The sequence below is a fragment of the Apus apus genome, chromosome 2, assembly GCF_020740795.1.
Source record: "Apus apus isolate bApuApu2 chromosome 2, bApuApu2.pri.cur, whole genome shotgun sequence".
NCBI lineage: Eukaryota > Metazoa > Chordata > Aves > Apodiformes > Apodidae > Apus > Apus apus.
In genome coordinates this window covers 50,297,593-50,312,240 of record NC_067283.1, presented here as the reverse complement: position 1 = coordinate 50,312,240, position 14,648 = coordinate 50,297,593, and the positions used below count along the sequence as shown (strand labels likewise).

The 14,648-nt window shown below is 36.3% G+C and overlaps 1 protein-coding gene across 3 annotated transcripts in view; it reads right to left on the bottom strand.

The window, feature by feature from the left end:
• The window catches only part of DPY19L1 (dpy-19 like C-mannosyltransferase 1), a 50,454-nt gene that overhangs the window by 32,009 nt on the left and 3,797 nt on the right, over nucleotides 1-14,648 (bottom strand). For 2 of the 3 annotated variants that reach the window (XM_051609807.1, XM_051609806.1), the window contains exons 3-7: nucleotides 12,383-12,407; nucleotides 10,994-11,081; nucleotides 10,240-10,377; nucleotides 5,525-5,645; nucleotides 3,773-3,866 (exon numbers count right to left, since the gene is read on the bottom strand). In XM_051609807.1, coding sequence (XP_051465767.1) covers nucleotides 3,773-3,866; nucleotides 5,525-5,645; nucleotides 10,240-10,377; nucleotides 10,994-11,081; nucleotides 12,383-12,407 — 466 coding nt within the window. Of the gene's footprint in view, nucleotides 1-3,772; nucleotides 3,867-5,524; nucleotides 5,646-10,239; nucleotides 10,378-10,993; nucleotides 11,082-12,382; nucleotides 12,408-12,826; nucleotides 14,009-14,648 lie in introns of those variants that run through there. The other variant, XM_051609808.1, reaches the window with a different exon arrangement.

Below are 14,648 nucleotides of genomic sequence, written 5' to 3'. Positions count from 1 at the left end.
GGATGGGAAATGCTTTCAAGCATCAAGGGAAAGCAATCTACAGCATCCATAAAATACCAGTTAGTCAGCGAATATCTACTTCAGAGCAGGCCACTCTTCACATATCAGCTCACTTGTGCAGAACACCAATGTTAACACATAAAACCTTGGAAAACAGTTATTACACTCGTCACAAACTTTGATTTAGATCACTACATCTGGTGCCTCATCTGCTGTACCTAGAGCTTGTTCCTGAAAAGTGCCAAACATTTTTATTTTTTTTAAACACCAGGCAATATAAATGGAGTATTTCTTCCCTAAAATGTTGAGCAGAAAACTGCAGAATTTGCATGCTCAATCACCCAACAAGTAACTTGGGTCTGAATCTAAGAATGCTGGGGTAATCAAATCAAGAATGTTCAAAAAACATTTAAAAATGAATTCATGACATAGTCAATGCAAGATACAATGTAATCCTTTTGTGAAATACTGTGACATTAACACAATAAAATTTTAAGCCCTTGACTTAAAGATTTGCACATTTCTAAATCAAATAGACCTGCTGAATAATTAACACCAAAGATCTTAGATGGATCCCGTATCAAAACAGCAATAGATAGGGCTCCTCTTCATTTGACTAGATTTGTAATTAATTGCATTCTGTGATAAAAAGCAAAGAACTTTGTGCACACAACTGAACTACTGCTACGAGAGTGAGAATATACCATTTTTTGCTATTAAACAGCAGTATCAGACAGCTGCTAACATTCTTTGAAAAAAACTCTCAGATCCTACACCCATCACTAACATAATACAAGTCAAACAGAATCAGTGAGTTCTGGGTACAGTATCTGAGGATTAAAGACAGCGAGTACTAAAACAACATACAGAAATTGTGCATTCTTGCACATAAAGCTCACTCTTTCACTCCACAAATTCTAAAAGCACCAACAATTACACTAAAAATCACTAAAAGAATGCACTTAACATAAAAAAATGTTAGCCTGACAAGGCGAACTAAGAGTTTGCAAAAACACACCCAAATCCAGAAACAAAATTCAAGGTCTGTCATAAAAGTTAACGTTTGCATTATGAACATTTTAGAGATACCAGTTTCTATGAGGGAACATTATTTTACCACATGAGAAAAGACAAGTAGAGCTATAGCACAGAATAGGGAAATGCACCTTTATCTTTTCCAGAAAAGGAAGTGAACAGGGCCTCTTTCACAGAGGGTGATGTATAATACTGAGTTAGACTGGTTATCTTCCAACAGCCCAATGCTATCATGTAGGAGACACAGTAGTTAAGCTTTTCTATACCAACGTAAAAGAAAAAGGCTAACTCTTTTGACTGAACTCCCACACCATACCACAACTGGTGAAGAACATGCCCTTCAGCTGGAACCTACTTTCCCCATGTTTAATACATAACAATATAAATTTAGTAAATAGTAATTTTTAAAGAACTGTAGATAACCTGAACTGTAACACTTTTTCTGGTAGTCAGCTCTGAAATAAGGGGAAGAACTAGTCTTTTGACTCTGTGTACAATAAGTTGTCGCTTAAAGAAAATCATCAGGGGAAATGACAGAACTCATTGTTGATTAACATGCAAGAAACAAAAGTATTGAAAAAAGTAGGAGAAATTTACTGGTATTTCTTTAAGATGCTGTACTTGACAATCAGCTCAAGTACTCTGTGCCTTGACTACAAGAATAGACAGGCAAGGAAGGCTGAGTTAAGGCAGAATCTTACAATTCCAAGAAGTACTTATCATCCACATGCCATTCCTTTGACCATAAAAAACCTACAAACTCAAGAACAAAAACCATGGAATGAGTTCTCAACATACTGCTTCAGTTAGCCTAACAGAGAATGGTCCAGAGCTTAAGACTAATGTGCATCACAGAAGAAGGTTCCCAAGTGCCTTTGCATAACCAGAGGCCATACACAGAGAACTAGGGCAGGGACATACCATGTCCAGTAATCTTCTAAATTGGTTAAGGGAGTTAATCAGCAAAAACTAGTCCTACAAAAGCAACTAGGTTTCTGTTAACTCTTTGCACAAGCTCATTACAGAGTACAGCAAGGAAAAACGTGAGAGCACATGCTAGCTTGGAAAATAATTATAAGAAAGTGGTCTTCCATTACTAGTCAAAGTTGCAAAGAGAGTAGAAGCAAATAAAGGCTGAAATAAAGAGATTATACAGTCTATGAACGTATAGAGACCAAAAAAACAAATAGGTGTACATTGAGATTATTATTACTAACAAAATCAGGAATGTAAAGTTATAGAAAGTATTAGAGGATAGTTTCCCACCAACAAATTAGTCAGGCTATGAAAAAGCCTTTCAAAAGGCAAAGCAGAAAAGCAGCATCTTCAGCATTATGAAGCATACATCAGTTCGTGAGATCCAGTTTAGCAGAATTGCATTGCTTGCTCCAGATTATTTTTCATACCTTGTGGAAAAGCCTAAATACTCTGCCTTGCTTTGTTTAAGAGGAACCTTGCAACACCCATAATGGCTAAACAGTCATCTAGATCTGGTATCCAACTATGAACATTCCTTGGAATAACTAAGTAAATATCAAAATCCTACCTGCAGGAAACTTTGTAATTATTTGTTATTTTTCATAAGCCCAGATAGCTAGTGGCTTACACCCTGAAAGAACTGCACTTATATTCAAGTCATCTTGACTGCCTACACCGCAGATCATTTATATTAAAAACTGAATTACTATCAATACTTGATAGTTATTTACATCCAACACAGTCCAAGTCTACAGAAAGTACTGAGAAATTAGGACCATACTGACTTTTTAATGACATTAGCATATAAAATGTAGGTTTCCATCAACCTCCCTGAAGAGAAAAATGAGAATTTAAATATACAAATATTCAAAAATTATCTGCTTCCTCAAAACACGAGACATAATTTTCCTACGTTAAGGAATGCAAACATATACACCTTAACCCCAAACACCTAATCGGTGAACTAGGCGACTTCCTCTTCACTGTCAGCTTCTGCCTTTACTATTCTTTATTTGATCTATCATCACATACTTCAGAGAGAGCAGGAGAAAAACAAAAGATAGTGAAGCTAAGGAATGAAGGGGAAAAAACAATCACATCTCTCAGAGGAAAATGTAGCAGTGTTTTACTTTTTTGTAAAACTGACAAACGAAAACAGAGATAAAGAGAAACATTTCACTTCTGTTTTCTGATGAACGTTGAGTCTATTTTTTGTATGAAAGTGCATTATAGTTCCTGAAATTTAAGAACATATACCAAAAGGAGAAATTTGTAGAAAAAGGGAAATGTATACATATCTCCAAAAGAACGTGTTATCTTAAAAACTATTTTGCCTTCTCAGTTAAAAGTGAAAGACATGCAGTGTGACTTGAGGCAAAGCACTGGGAAAATTCCAGTCTTGGTTAGAAGTATACTGTCATTCAGACTTTCCTTAAAAATTAGTTACATTGACAATTTCAAGTGCAGAAATCTGTCAAAAGTTGTTTAGAACCTGTACAGAATTCAGTTTTATCCACAACCCAGTGGTATCAATGAGATACCTCTTCACTGAAGTTTTCCACAACCTTTTTCCAGGATCATAATTTATTTTAAGCAAAAAGCTTCTCTGTTCCAGTAATTTTTTTGTGACAACATATATGCATTAAATAGCAAACAAATAAGCAATATCTCATAAAATATTTGAGCATTCACTTTTTCAATTTCCATGTAAAAACTAACAGCTAGTACCAACTAAATAGCGCAGTCTCAACTGTCTTACCTGAGGTATGTACCATATATGAAGAACAGTGACATCATTAATCCATTCAAAAGAAAAATGACAGCAACATAAAAGGAAGCGGGGTCTCCCAATCCTAGCAGACAAACAGTTAAGATATGTTGTCAGATATAGAAGAAATATTATATTGCTTATAAACCACCATACAATCAGCATCATACAGCACACAGCATAGTACCACAATATATCTATAGAAAGACAACGAACAAAAGTTAATTTTGCCACAATTATTGTGGAGATATCATCAGAAAACTACTGAAAAATATAGAGGAGGGGTAGACACAGCACTGGGGCAGTCAATAATAGAACAAGCCAAGAGGGAAGCAGTAATTGTAAAGAAAAAACCTGCAGTGTATAGAAGATTTAAGCATCACTAAGAATTGCTCTACAGACTACATTTTGACTTCACAGAGGTTTTTAGAACAGGTTTGTACTCTCACTTCTCATCCCTCTCAGGAGCAAATCCACCTTTAAACATATCACACACAATGCTCTTCGCTTTCTCTGTTTCATTAGTAGCCAAGTAATTTTCCAATAACGCAAAACTTTCTACTTATTCATTCACCAATACTTGTGTGTTCACACTTCTGTTGTTATTCTCTTCCCATTGTTTCTTCAAAACCTCCCAGCTTTAATCACTTCAGCAATACAGCATAAAAAGCCTTATTCATTATAGAGAAGGTAGCTAAACTTCCTAGTTTCATATGCAGAAATTATTATTCACCATGGCTGAAAATACAGCAAGACAGTTTTCTGAAGTAAAATGATATGCTCACCAAACATGGCAGTCTAAATGGCTGGTGTTTTTGTTGGCTTGTTTTTTACAATAAAAAGGGAGGAAAAGTTAAACATTTATTCAGTGTTTATTGCTTCTGACAAAATTAGAGAAAGTTAGTAATTCAAGCTCTGAAGAAGGTTCTTACAGCCTTTTTGCAATGCAAAAACACAAACTTGTCACCACACAAAGACCTTTTAAATGATGAACTGAAACAACTTCACAAGCTACCATCTATCATTCATCTTTAACTGACTGAAACATTTCAAAAGTGTTTCTCAGCAAGGTACTTTTATCACATAAGGCTGACACGAAAAGCCCATACTTTGAATGTGGGGAAAAAAATCAAGTAAGTAGCAGCATCCAAACTTTGTTACCAAAACAAAGCCGTAACACTGAAATTCTTATGCTGAATAATAGGTCACAAGTGGAAGAAGATTCTTTTCAACAGAATCACTACACAAGATTTCTCAAAAAGGAAGCCTTGTGATTACCTTCTCCCCCTTCTTCAAGCTGTAGTTAGGGAAGGAAATACAGAGGGAACGTTTCTGAAATGCAGGAATTTGGAATGTATTAGGGATTCTACAGAAGTTACAAAACATACAATTTAATACTGGAATAGCCTCCTGCTACATTCAGGACATTTTTATTATTTTTTTTTTAATAGTCCAACATTGCAAAGTCTCAGACTACAATTGTGAAGCTTTGAAACGCAGTACAGGAATTCAACCTAGGTAAAAAGAGCTACCTAATAAGCAGAGCCCACAAACTCATGCCTGGTTTTCTTGTAAGTATCGTTTTGTCATGCTTCTCGCTTGTGTTGCGAACCTGCCAAAAAAACAGGCTTAGCCAAATGAAAGCACATCAGTGATACAGACACACGAATATTTATTACTTCTGAAATATTAAAGCCACAATTGTATGCTTCCAGGAAGAAACTGCAATACAGCTCAACTCACCCTCACAGCTTTCAACAGGACTAAGCCCCTTTCCCCTGTTTACAGTCCAACATGTTTTTGTCGGTACACCAAAGAAATCCATCACGGTGGTATACATGCGGTACCAGCTGGCAAGGACCACCTAGGTGAAAAACAGGATTCTAAGTTTCTGAAACAGAACTTTGAGATTAGCTCAATGCCCAAGGTAACCTCTCCTGACAACTGGCCCTCGTCCAGGATTGGTTTTAAGCTCAGAATTTATCTCAACGACTTAGCATTTTTGACCATAATTTCCTCAAGGCATCCAACATAGACTCAGTGTTCATTAATAGACTAAAATTATGCCTCCTATAGAACAGAAATAACGTCATGAATCAAACTGTAATATTTGAAAAAAATTCTACATTTCAATATTGTCTGGAAGGTTCCCCATTGAACTCTTTTCGTTTACCAGATACTAAAATCCCAGATTTTGTTGACAGAGGACATTGAACTGAATTAAATCCACTAAAACCAATTATTATTTTTTTCCACCTGGCAAGAATATTAATGGACTCAAACTTTAGAGGTTTTATTGAGATAACCTTTTATAGGTTTAATTTAAGCATGCATCAGAAAAGGCTTCTAGATGCAGTGCAAGACAGCATTTTCATTTCCCATGCAAATCATAATGCTTTTATAACAACATGTTCTTATAACAACAATCAAATTAAATCTCAACACCTGACACAGAAAACATCAGTATTTTACACACAGAAAAATGATTACTCATCTCACAGCTAAGTCACTAGTTAACATTACAATGCTGTTCCATCAGGATACAACCAACTTTACAGGGTTCATAAACGAGTAATGGGGCCATTCCAGTTGAGCTGCTTTCAAAGTTATAACCCAGGGGTTCCCAGACTGAAAATATGTTTCACCATTGCAGCATTAGCTCTCTCAGCCCTGTGTCACACAGAGCATGTACAAAAAGGATTATTCCCTCTTATGTTTCCCCATACAATGAAAAAAACATACTAAGGAAAAAAACTGATTTGGAGTGGTCAATATGGACTTACACAGCCCAACTTCATAATCTTCTGAGATTAATGTCTTGACAGATCAGGGGACAGCTGTGGATGTTGGGTTATTTTTCATCTGGTGCCAATTTTGCTCTTTATTAAGACTACATGATGGAACAAGAGAGCATCCTCAGCAAGTTTGCACTCAATACACACAAATGGAATGAGTGGCTGATGCTCATGTCATTCTGGGGGAACTCAACAAACTAGAGATATGAGCCAGCAGGAATTCCACAAAAGGAAAACTCAAACTTCTGCGCCCAGGAGCAACACCACCACCATGCACCAGCAGAAGCTGCAGCTGCCCAGCTACACACCAGTTTTGCAGAAAAAGGACCTTCTGGTGGACAAGTCGTACGTGAGCCAGTGATAAGCCACTGTTGCAAAGAAAGCCAGCTGTACCTCACCAGGACAGGTGAGGCAACCCTTGCCCTCCACTCAGCACTGCTAAGACCATACCTGTGGTGCTGAGACCAGTTTGGGGCTGCCCAAGACAAGAAGAACATAGAGTGATGATGACCGAGACAGACTATTTTTGTTCAAGAAGAGAAGAGACGATGAGTGCAAATTGAAATACAGGAAATTCCACTTATATATGGAAAAATATTTTTTACACTGTGATGGACAAACACTGTAACAGGTTGCCCACAGGTGGAGCTACTCAAAGTGAAACTGGAGATGGCCCTGAACAATCTATTCTTCACCTTGCTTTGAGCAGCATTGAGACTAGATAATCTTCAGCTATCCCTTCCAACCTCAACATTCTGCAATTTTATAATTCATTACTTTTTAATACCAGTGCTCCAATCATCATTACTCACTTCTGTGACCTTTACATTCTCTCAATTTAAATCTTCTAGATTTATAATACAACCAAGACTCCCTGCATTAATATTGTGTCCTGCAAAGTACATTATGCTGAACTTCTGGAGGCTTCAGAACATCTGTGCCCTGGCACTTCTGACTCTGTATGTGTGCATGCATGAACTTGCCCCATCTCCAGAGAGGCAACAGCAAGACTGGGGAATGAAATACAGATCTCTCCTCTTTTCACCTGAATGTGGTTTGTACACTGCCAACAGAATGCATATGGAAGCTCAGAGACATCTACCTAGCATATCTGCATCACCAGTCCTGAAGCTGACTTTAAGCACACAAAACACCATTGCTGAAACACAGCTACACAAAAAAAAAATAAATAAATAAAAAATTATTAACTTAACCTTTTTATGTCACAAGTGCTTGTGTCTGCTGCAGATGTTACAACCCATTAACGCTCCCTAAAAAGGAACCAGGTTAGGTATTCCATGCAAAACACGGAAGCATTTTTTGACAAAAGCTACTTTACACGAAACAGTTAACATGGGCATAAAAAAAGAAGCAAATCAGTAGCAGCAAATTGCTACGTACAGTTTTTGGAATTTTTACCATCCCCTATGAGATGAGGCAGCAAATGCAAAACTTTGAAAACAAAAGACTGGCTCTTAGACCCAGGAGACCTCTGTGGGCCAGGCCAGTCCTTTGCTGCAAAATAAGATGTAGAAAACAGTCAAACCCTTTCACTAGTTGTCTTTGAGTAAGCACTTTAACACATCAACACTTTAGCACATCAACTACGCACCAACTCCAGCTTACATTTCCATCATCCCTGCAATACACAGAAATATCAACTATTCTGTGACAATGACCTGCCAGAGACTAAACTTGACACATTCTCTCTCTGCCATTTTGCATTAGGTATCACAGATGAAAACAACTACTGGAACAACGTGACTGCAGCAAAAGCCTAAAAAGCCAAGATTTTTGAGACTACAATATTGTACAGTTATGAAGAATGACTTGCTGCTTTTCACAGGTATTTTTAGGTCTTATATTTATTATTTACACAGATGATGGAGTAATTACTATGGACTCACTTTACTTTGTTGGATTTTTTCTCCTTTTGAAGTTTTCATGGCTTATACTGGCTGTACATCCAGGTGAATTGTTCTGTTTTTCTTAATGGGTTTAACATGCTGTTTAGTAATCAGATTTCAACACTATTTTTGATGTAACAATTTTGAAACCCGCTGAACGAAGATTTTTATTAAAACTCAGCCTTAATGCCACTATTAGGCTGAAAGGTCTGGAGTGACCCTAAAATAACAAACAGGAAATGAAACACTTTCAGAAAACACAACTGGATACTGAGTATCAGAAGGAAAAATTTCACTACCAACAAATAAACACACAAGCACCTTACTACCAGCCAGCCCCATTTTATTTCTGATTAGATAAATTTGGGGAACATACTTCAAATGTCAAGTTACACCTATTGACAATTTTGTAGATATATCACTAAGTTCTATGAGCCAGTAAGATCCTAGAAAACTATGAATGAACACACAAGGCTAAATATTTTCCACAGTAATTTACCTAATGTTCTTACAGAATGCCAGCCACTATAACCAATTGCTCTTGCTTTGATGTCATCATCCAATTTACTTAGTCATCTTGCTTGGTGATACTGATGTTGCTCTAAGACAAAGTTCATTTGACCAGCTACCTTTGATTTTCCAAGTCAGACTATAGCTAAAGTCAATAAAACTTTCTCACCTAAACAAAGTAACTTTGATCTTCCTCAGCTAAACACAATAACTTTGTAGCATTCAAATAAGGCACATGTTCCTTATGTTGCATTTCTGCAACTGGAGTGCAATCCCTTGAGTTAAAAAAAACAAGCAACAAAAAACCCACAAATAAACAGTAAAGAAAAACCTAAACAAATCCCAAACCAGTGAGAGGGTAGTAAAGACCACTCATCTATAGCATTTCGTTCTTCCAAAGCAAGGAATTAAGAAGCAAATGAAACCACTACATGCAAGCTGTATAAGTACATGCATGCCAAGAACTCTTACACATATAGTTCCTGAAAGCAGGTCTGCTCTGACAGAGCAGAAGAATGAGTATAGATGCTAGTAACCAAAAATCACAGCCATTATTAATCCTTTCCGCTCCAAACAACAAGCTGTTGCTGACACATGAAGTTACCAAAATGCACATTAACCAAAGTTTTGCCTTTGCAAAATGTTTGAAACACAAAGGTAAAACTGTAAGAGAGAGGAAATCAAACATTTATTTAATTACATGTTAATTTTAGTGACAGAAAAGCACAGTAGTAAAGTAGTCTAACCAGGTAACAAGCCTAACATCAAGTACATACAAAACAACAGCAGTCAGTAGTCTACAGACAAAATTATTCTGCAACATGTAAGTAAAAGATTACCATTAATGTGTTTTAGGACCACAGTGAACCGTGATGATTTGTTATTTCATTGTCCTACACAAAATGCAAGCCAGAATAACCTCTCAATACTTGTATCACTACAGACACTGTTACACACTACTGATACTTTTTCCTCTCAGTACACAATGTCAGCAACTTACTTGCTGTCAGTGAAAAGAAGAACAGAAGACAAGAAGAATCAGATTGCAACTTTAAGGCATGAAATACTAAGAACTACAGAGTATTCACATTAGATTGAACATAGTTAAAAGTCTGAGAATTCAACACTTCATTAGTCACTGTATCTTTACAACATTTTCCAAAGAAGCATTTCTTACAGATTTAATAGTCAATTCTAAAGAAACCTAAGATTTATCACAAGACAGTATTTTAAAAACATATCTCACCTCAGGGTAAAGATTGAACCTTTGTAAGGTGTTAATCACTAAAGGATATTCAGTTATTCTGTCATTCATAATTGCCCATACTCCATTCCAAAACGATGGTGCCTCAATGATGATCTTGAAGTAGGAATAATAAAGACCCTACAAAAAAGCAGAATAATTATTTACAATTAAAAAGGTCACTTCTGCTTCATGAACTGCCATATACAAGCTTCATTTTTTAATAAAATTTTGTAATATAACAGATAGGACAAAATAATTTAAATTACTATCCAGTTTTTTAAATCTCTTCTATCAGGGTCACTGAAGCAACCTGGGTTTCTTTCCACTCTGTTTAACAGCACATATGGAAGTCTCTTATTAGGGCTGATAACTAGGCACTAGCGTAGTATTTCAAAATTCTCACAATAAAAGCAGTCAGAAGGTGTACACATATGCAAACAATTTATTTTTTTTTTAAAAGCTGCATAGCAAGACTATAAATGAAAGTATGCTAAAGGGCACTTGTAGTTTTGTAATTTACATCCTCTAGAATCACCTCTTTAAATTATATGTGAACTGTGAAGAGATAGATTCATTGTGATCAGCTGCAAGATACACAAATGCTCTGCATGGAGAAGTGTAAGAAATGTTAACTGCAAGATATCAATGTATTTACTTATCCAGAAGATATTAAGAAATTTTGGAAAGCTCACAATCACAAGATTACAGACAGAAGTTTTCCAGCCACCCCTTTATTAATGAAACATAATCTAACCATTTCCGTGCGAAAAGCCATTTCTCTTTCTAGTGTTGACAGGTGAGAAAAGTGACGGTCATTTTCAAAAAGAGTTGTTATATGACACCTGTTAAAAAATAATAATAATGGAAATTGAACAGAGTTTCAGAACCTGTGCTAAGTCATACATACTAAGGAACAACTGGCACAACATTCACTGAAGACCCAAAGTTTACTTACAAACTGTTATTTTAATTTACCTATATATCATACCAATATTCTCCTCTTTTCAGACTATTTGAATGGGAAAAATATGAATCCATAGAGCTTTTAGTAAGTTCTATGGAACTAGCTGTAATACTTTAATACATTTTAACTTAAGTGAATGCACCTAAGGATCAAAAGTGTCATGCTATTGAAACTATCAAGTCTACATATTAGAAAAGGCAAATATCAAATGAGAAGAATCAGAGATAAAAAACTGGTGAAAATAACTGCACAAACAAGTAGTGCAACACATTTTTTCCACAAAAATCTTCCCTGACCTGTACTTTAGTGCAGCTATCTGCCATTATCTATAGATGCATATAGAGCATATTTAAATAACAGTGCAGCTATAGGGGGATTTTATATATATATATCTATATATCTATATATCTATATATATCTCCAGGAAAAACGCTAATAATTTTGCAGGCAAAATTTGAAATTTCCAATAGGAGCTTCATGTCTAGAAAGGATGGAAAATGAAACAGAACAGTCCACATGACTCTGGTTTTGAATAGGAATTTGAAAGAAAAAAGCTACTAAAAATCAGTAGCTCTTTTTGAGCTAGGAAACAAAACCAGTGTGCCAGAAGGTGTTACTTTTTATCTCCGCAAAAGCAGCTGGTGAAAATCGCTACAGCCATTCTATCTTAAGTCTATACTACAAAAAACAAAAGGGTCGCTTTTAGAATGGAACTTGAAACACAAGGATTATGTTGACAGAAAGTAGTTGAAAGGCCATTCTTCTCTACACAAAGAAAATACTGGCCAGACTTCTCTGATGAGGTTAGAGAAGACAAGATGCAAAACTAAGAAATTAAAGCAGAATCTAAATATGCAGAACATAGGAAAAAGTTGAAAGGATTTACCTGGACTTTCAAAACCCACTGTGTGTAAAAAGGGCTGTTAGTGGAAATGCACCTGAATTTGTATAGCTAAGCAAATTTTCCATGTGGAAAACAGCCTTCACTCTTCAGGCCTAAGAAGCCTTTCATATCAGCTTCACAAGAACAGAATTATTCACCTTAAAGACAACAATTTGTATTTGACAAGAAAGGTGTAAATATAAATTATCCCAATAACTTGCCTAAACGCAAGTCAAAATTATATTTTTATTATTTTTAAGTATCATATTACTCTCAACCAATAAATTTAACCTTACCAATGTAAGACTCCTGCAAAAGCAGCTGTAAAGGAAATAAAAAGTGTTAAGTTAGTCAAACATTTAAATCACTGAATATTAAATCATGTTCTTTAAAGTAATTACAGTATTACTTCAGAGATGCATAGAAGGAACTCAGCCTCCAGAGGAACAGAAGAATAGGAACACCTGTATTAACTTTTATGGCCAGCTCTCTTAAAATCTGAAATCATGCTGATTATGCACTCAGCAATAGGCCACGTTCCCACCTCTATCACTCAAGCTGATCCATCAGAATCTAATGCACCCATTTCAGCTAACAAAAACAAAACTGAATGATACGCATTTTTTAAAGATGCAAAAATATTTTTCAGAGTTTAAGATACCTGCTGTGACTGTTCACTCAACTGCTGCTCAGATTTTGGCTAACGACACAGTTCATGCTCTGTAAATACACCAGCTTACCCATAAAGTTATTGAAGCAGATCCAGCTGCAGCTGGACTGCTGAGGCACTCATAATTTCCAGTGTGATACAAAGGACACCTGTACCATGAGGGAAGAGTAAGGATGTCATATTCAAACAGAATATGACCAACAACGCTAATTGTGACTGTAATTGCTAAAAAAAAAATATGTAGATTTTGCATGTAATAACATTCAATTTGTCCATTTGGGGACTATCTGTACTGTTGCGATGTAGGTACAGAAAGAGGGAGGTAACCTGAGGAACAAAAGGAAACTACAAAATATGATGAAGTGGTGGGTAAACAGTCTAGTCTAGGTCTCTGACTTCTTGACCATTACAAGATCCACAGAAAGCAGAAGCCACTCAATTTTGCTTGAGCAGCATTCACAACATATCCAGAGCTCACCACGGAAGCAAATCCAACATGAGCGAGGGCTAAAGTGCAGGATTTAAAGTGCCTGTGGTGCTCCTTCTAGACTGAAGGTGTCATGGGTGACCTCCAGGCACACACTGGCTCTCTGCCATAGAAAGGCCGGTTGCGTCCAATCCAATTATGATTAATGAAGAATTCCTCTTATTCACATGAGCTACATGGAGCAGAGAAAAAGACAACCACCCTCCCTGCTGGAAGGTGCTGAGCTTCACACACCTCTGCAAGGTGCTGACCTGCACAAGGGCACACACCTCCTACAGCCCACACCACACTCGCCCTGTGACTTCAGAGGAAAAACATCCATCAAGTGCATGCACACTGATACAAAACACAGTCGAAGAATTAATTAATGTGCATGTGTTGGAGGTCTGTTTCTGGAAAGTAGCAGGGACAAGAGAAAGAAAAACACCTTTGCATATCCACTAAATGTATGTGGAAAGAAGAGTGGATCATATGTTTACTTCAGGCCCTTGTATACATTCTGAAACTATGATCCTCCAACACAGAGCCTGAAAGTGATGCTGTTCACAGTACTTGTTATCACCGCAGGTCACAATGCAACAAACTACTATGAAAATTGAGGTTCATAAATGTAAGTGTATGTATACAAGATGTATGAGGTGAAACTGACTAAAACAGGAAAAAAGAAAAAAAAAATTATATAAGGGGAAAAAAAAAAGTCTAAACCACCTGCATGTACTGTTTCACATTTACCTCAACTTACATACTTCATGTAGTAGCTGAGGTTGTACAATACCACACTGAAACCTCCTTAAGAGTTTTTCAGCTCCACTTCAACCACTGAAGTAGTTTTCTCAAAGCAAAGCCTGGATTTCAGTTAGAAAGTGAATACCATGAGTTTCATGTAAAACTTCGCATTCTAACATATACTTCCTAGAAAAAAGGATTACTCAGTCCAGTTCACATTAAATGGAATGTAATGTCTTAGGAAAGTTGCAGGACTTACAGATTATTTTTTTTACACTAAGAACATTTACGTTAGTTCTTATGGACAGCTGCAAATTCTTTTTGCAGAAGAGCAGATACGGATATGGTATGGAATTCCAGGTAAGCACACCAGGTCTATCAGCAACACAGCAAAACCATGTTTCACAAACAAACACATCTTGCAGTAATTGTATGGAAAAAAAGAGTCCATACCTTTCTTAGTCACTACTTACTGAGTCTTAGATTTGCACAAGGCATCATTTCATTTCTCAGCAAAATTTCTAAGATCCCAAACAGATGCTGAAATATATGTACATATACACACACCACAACTATAAAAAATTATCAATTTTAAGACAGATTACATGCTAGGTAAGAATATTCAGTGAAGTCAAAATATATTCACATTAACTACTAGCACTGTTCATGCGCTCAAATT